The sequence below is a fragment of the Myotis lucifugus genome, unplaced genomic scaffold (genome assembly GCF_000147115.1).
Source record: "Myotis lucifugus unplaced genomic scaffold, Myoluc2.0 scaffold_100, whole genome shotgun sequence".
Taxonomy (NCBI): Eukaryota; Metazoa; Chordata; class Mammalia; order Chiroptera; family Vespertilionidae; genus Myotis; species Myotis lucifugus.
In genome coordinates this window covers 988,328-991,332 of record NW_005871148.1, presented here as the reverse complement: position 1 = coordinate 991,332, position 3,005 = coordinate 988,328, and the positions used below count along the sequence as shown (strand labels likewise).

The window sequence follows — 3,005 nt, the reverse complement described above, 5'->3', positions numbered from 1 at the left end:
AAGAGCATGATTAAGTCATTCATTGGCAATTTATGACCTTCTGTTATGTACAAGGCCCTCTTCCTGGTAATGAAGGAGCAGTGGTAATAATGGTAATAATAATTTCATCACAAACAATAACAACTTATCTTTACTGAGTGCTTCCCAAGGTCCAGGCTATATTGTAAGTGCTTTATATATAAACACTTAACTAATCCTTACCCCAGCTCTTTAAGGTAGATACTATCCTTATCTCCATTTTACAGATATTAGACTTCACTATTGTGTAAGGTCCCTGACCCACGAAGCTTACAGTTGGGACAGCATAAAGTATTGAAGAGATCCAACGGCTTCTGTTAAAAAAAACAGGCTCCACTGTTCATTGACGATGTGACATTGGCTAACAGAAAATTAACTTTTTTGAACCCCGGTTTTTCTATCTGTAAATTAGGGAGTTGTGAGGATTAAGTAACAAAAAAATCATTTAGTCTTTTTTTTAGCCAAATGTTGGCCACATAGTAGACACTTAGTGGTATTAAATAACAACAACAACAACAACAATGACAATAACAGTAACCAGGAGGGAAGGTGACCAATCCCAGTAACTGAAGGAAGAGGCAGTACGTGATAAGGTCCATACCACAGTACAGGTAAAGATCTTTGACCAGTTAGAGCTGGGTGTGGTTCCCTCAGGAGATGTATCTGAGCCAGCACTGGGGGCCCAGGAAACACTTTCACCCAGAGATGTGTGTGTTGAGGGGAGAGGTGATGGACAAGAAGAGCCACACAATCCCACCCACCAGGAAAAGGCATTTTCCTAACTCTTAGCCACCTGTAGGAGAGCCTCCTTTCAGTTTAGGGCAGGGGAAGGGAGTATTCTCAGGAGAAAGGAAGGCCCCTCCTCACTCTTTGAAGAGCTGGAAAGGGAGGTGTGGGTGCTGTTCTGGGACAATCCGGGCCTGTCTTGGCCCCTGTCAGGAATGATGGGAATTCTGTATATTAACAAGGTTTGGGATCGATGCAGAAGGGGGATGGGACTCCCCCACACACCATTTTTCATGTCCTCAAGGCCCCACATTCCATTGATGAGGAAGATTGAGGGCAGGGTAGGATCTTTCCCTTCAAGCACTGATCTGAGATGGGGTGTGGGGAACGAAAGCATTCCACCTCAAGACTCAGGATTTGCAGACTCGGCAGTCACCCTGGAGGACTGGGAAAAGTGCAGTGGTCAGTCTGGTTGGTGACCAGGCCTAGGTCTGGCCCAGAACAAGGCTGACCACTTACCCAGACTAATGCCCACCACTCAGCCCATCACAGAGCAGAGTCAGCCCTGATATCAGGAGGCAGGGAGGCAGCCCTCCCCACAGAATCCAGCCTCTTAGAATCAGATTCTTGCCCTGGACAGGATATCCTGTATTTACCAAGTGGAAAGTGTGGGGAGGGAAGGTTCGGTGGGTGGCCTTCAGCAGCATGAACTACAACTCCCCTCATTTTAAAAAATTCCCTGTCCTCACTGGTTTGGCTCAGTGGATGGAGTGTTGGCCTGCGGCCTGAAAGGTCCCAGGTTCGATTCCAGTCAAGAGCATGTACCTTGGTTGCGGGCACATCCCCAGTAGGAGGTGTGCAGGAAGCAGCTGATCGATGTTTTTCTCTCATCGATGTTTCTAACTCTATCCCTCTCCCTTCCTCTCTTTAAAAAAATCAATAAAATATATTTTTAAAAAATTTCCTCTTAGCACCCTCTCAAGAGTGGGATTATTTAGAAATCAGTGGAAAGGGTGGGGCCAGAGCTGAATCCAGGAAGAAGCCCTTTAAAGAGGATATGTTTGCATGTACAAATAAATCCAAGAATTCCAGCTCTGGGATTTAGGACTGGCAGGTCCAGCAAGAGAAAGGCTGCATGTGAGGGGCCTCTCTTGCGGGGGCCTGGTTTGAAAAGAAACCCCTAAACAAATGACACCCACAGGCTCACTTCAAGTCTCTCAAAAAGTTGATCATTTGGAACTCTCCGGTGTCCAGGGTTGTGGCCAAGATTAATGATAAACAAAAAGGAGAATCAGACCGGCAGAGCTGGGCCAACCTGCTCCGGGTGCCACACCCCCAACCCCAGTCCAAATAAGCTCTGCCAGCGGTTCTGAGGGTCCTCCACAAGGAAGGCTGAGGCAGGCTCTGCCCGCTGGGACGTTGCCCAGGGCAGCCACGGGGGTCGTGACCCGATGGCTGAGTCACCGGAGGAGGAGGAGATATTTGCCGTCTCGGGAGACAGAGTCCAAAACAAAGATCCAGAGGCCCAATCTCGAACTCCGGACCCTTGTCTCCCCCCTCCCTGGCCCCCACCAAAATCAGATTGGCATCGTGGGGCCGGTGGAGGGGTGGTGGCAGGCTCCCTCTCTTCCAAATGATGGGCGTGTCTCGTCTCTGGCCCTGTTCTGGGAGGGGCCGCTTCACACCCCCACAGACCACGGGGCTGCATGTGACTGGGGCTCTGACACAGCCTGTGCCGCCGCCCAACCCTGACTGCACAGCTCCTCAAGCTCCCTTGAGGAACGAGGCACCGATTGGGGTCACAGACCACAATCACCCGGGGAGTGTTTGTTGGGCAGGGGTACAGGTGTGGTTTTCCCGGGGATTGCGGGATTGGGGGGCGGGTGGGGGGGGGGGGGAAAAGGTCATTACGCGCATGCGCACGGGCGCCTTATTGTTTTCCCCCCACACACCCACCACCACCACCGCTGCTAATGGGCGGCGGCCACAATTAAAAAGGGTTGGGAAAGGGGATAAATCCGTCTCACCCCACCCCCAGATATAAAGTCAGTTTTTCAGGCGCTTCAAAAACCAAATCCCTTTTCTATTGTACGGCTTTCATGCCCGGCTGCCCAGGTCCCTGCCAGACTCCCCCGCCCGGGCCAACCCCCCGAGCCCTCCCAATCCTGCCCAAATGCCTGCACAGACCTGCCCTGGGGGGGGGCGTTACCTTGGGGGCGGAGAGTCCCTCACCCAATTGGACCAAAAATCCTGGGGACTCA

The 3,005-nt window shown here is 51.3% G+C and overlaps 1 protein-coding gene across 1 annotated transcript in view; it reads right to left on the bottom strand.

The window, feature by feature from the left end:
- Nucleotides 1-2,949: 2,949 nt before the first annotated feature.
- Nucleotides 2,950-3,005, bottom strand: part of LOC111826745 (synaptic vesicle membrane protein VAT-1 homolog) — a 607-nt gene continuing 551 nt past the window's right edge. Inside the window, exon 2 of the mRNA XM_023756969.1 lies at nt 2,950-2,953. Within this exon, the coding sequence (XP_023612737.1) occupies nt 2,950-2,953 (4 nt within the window). The remainder of the gene's footprint in view (nt 2,954-3,005) is intronic.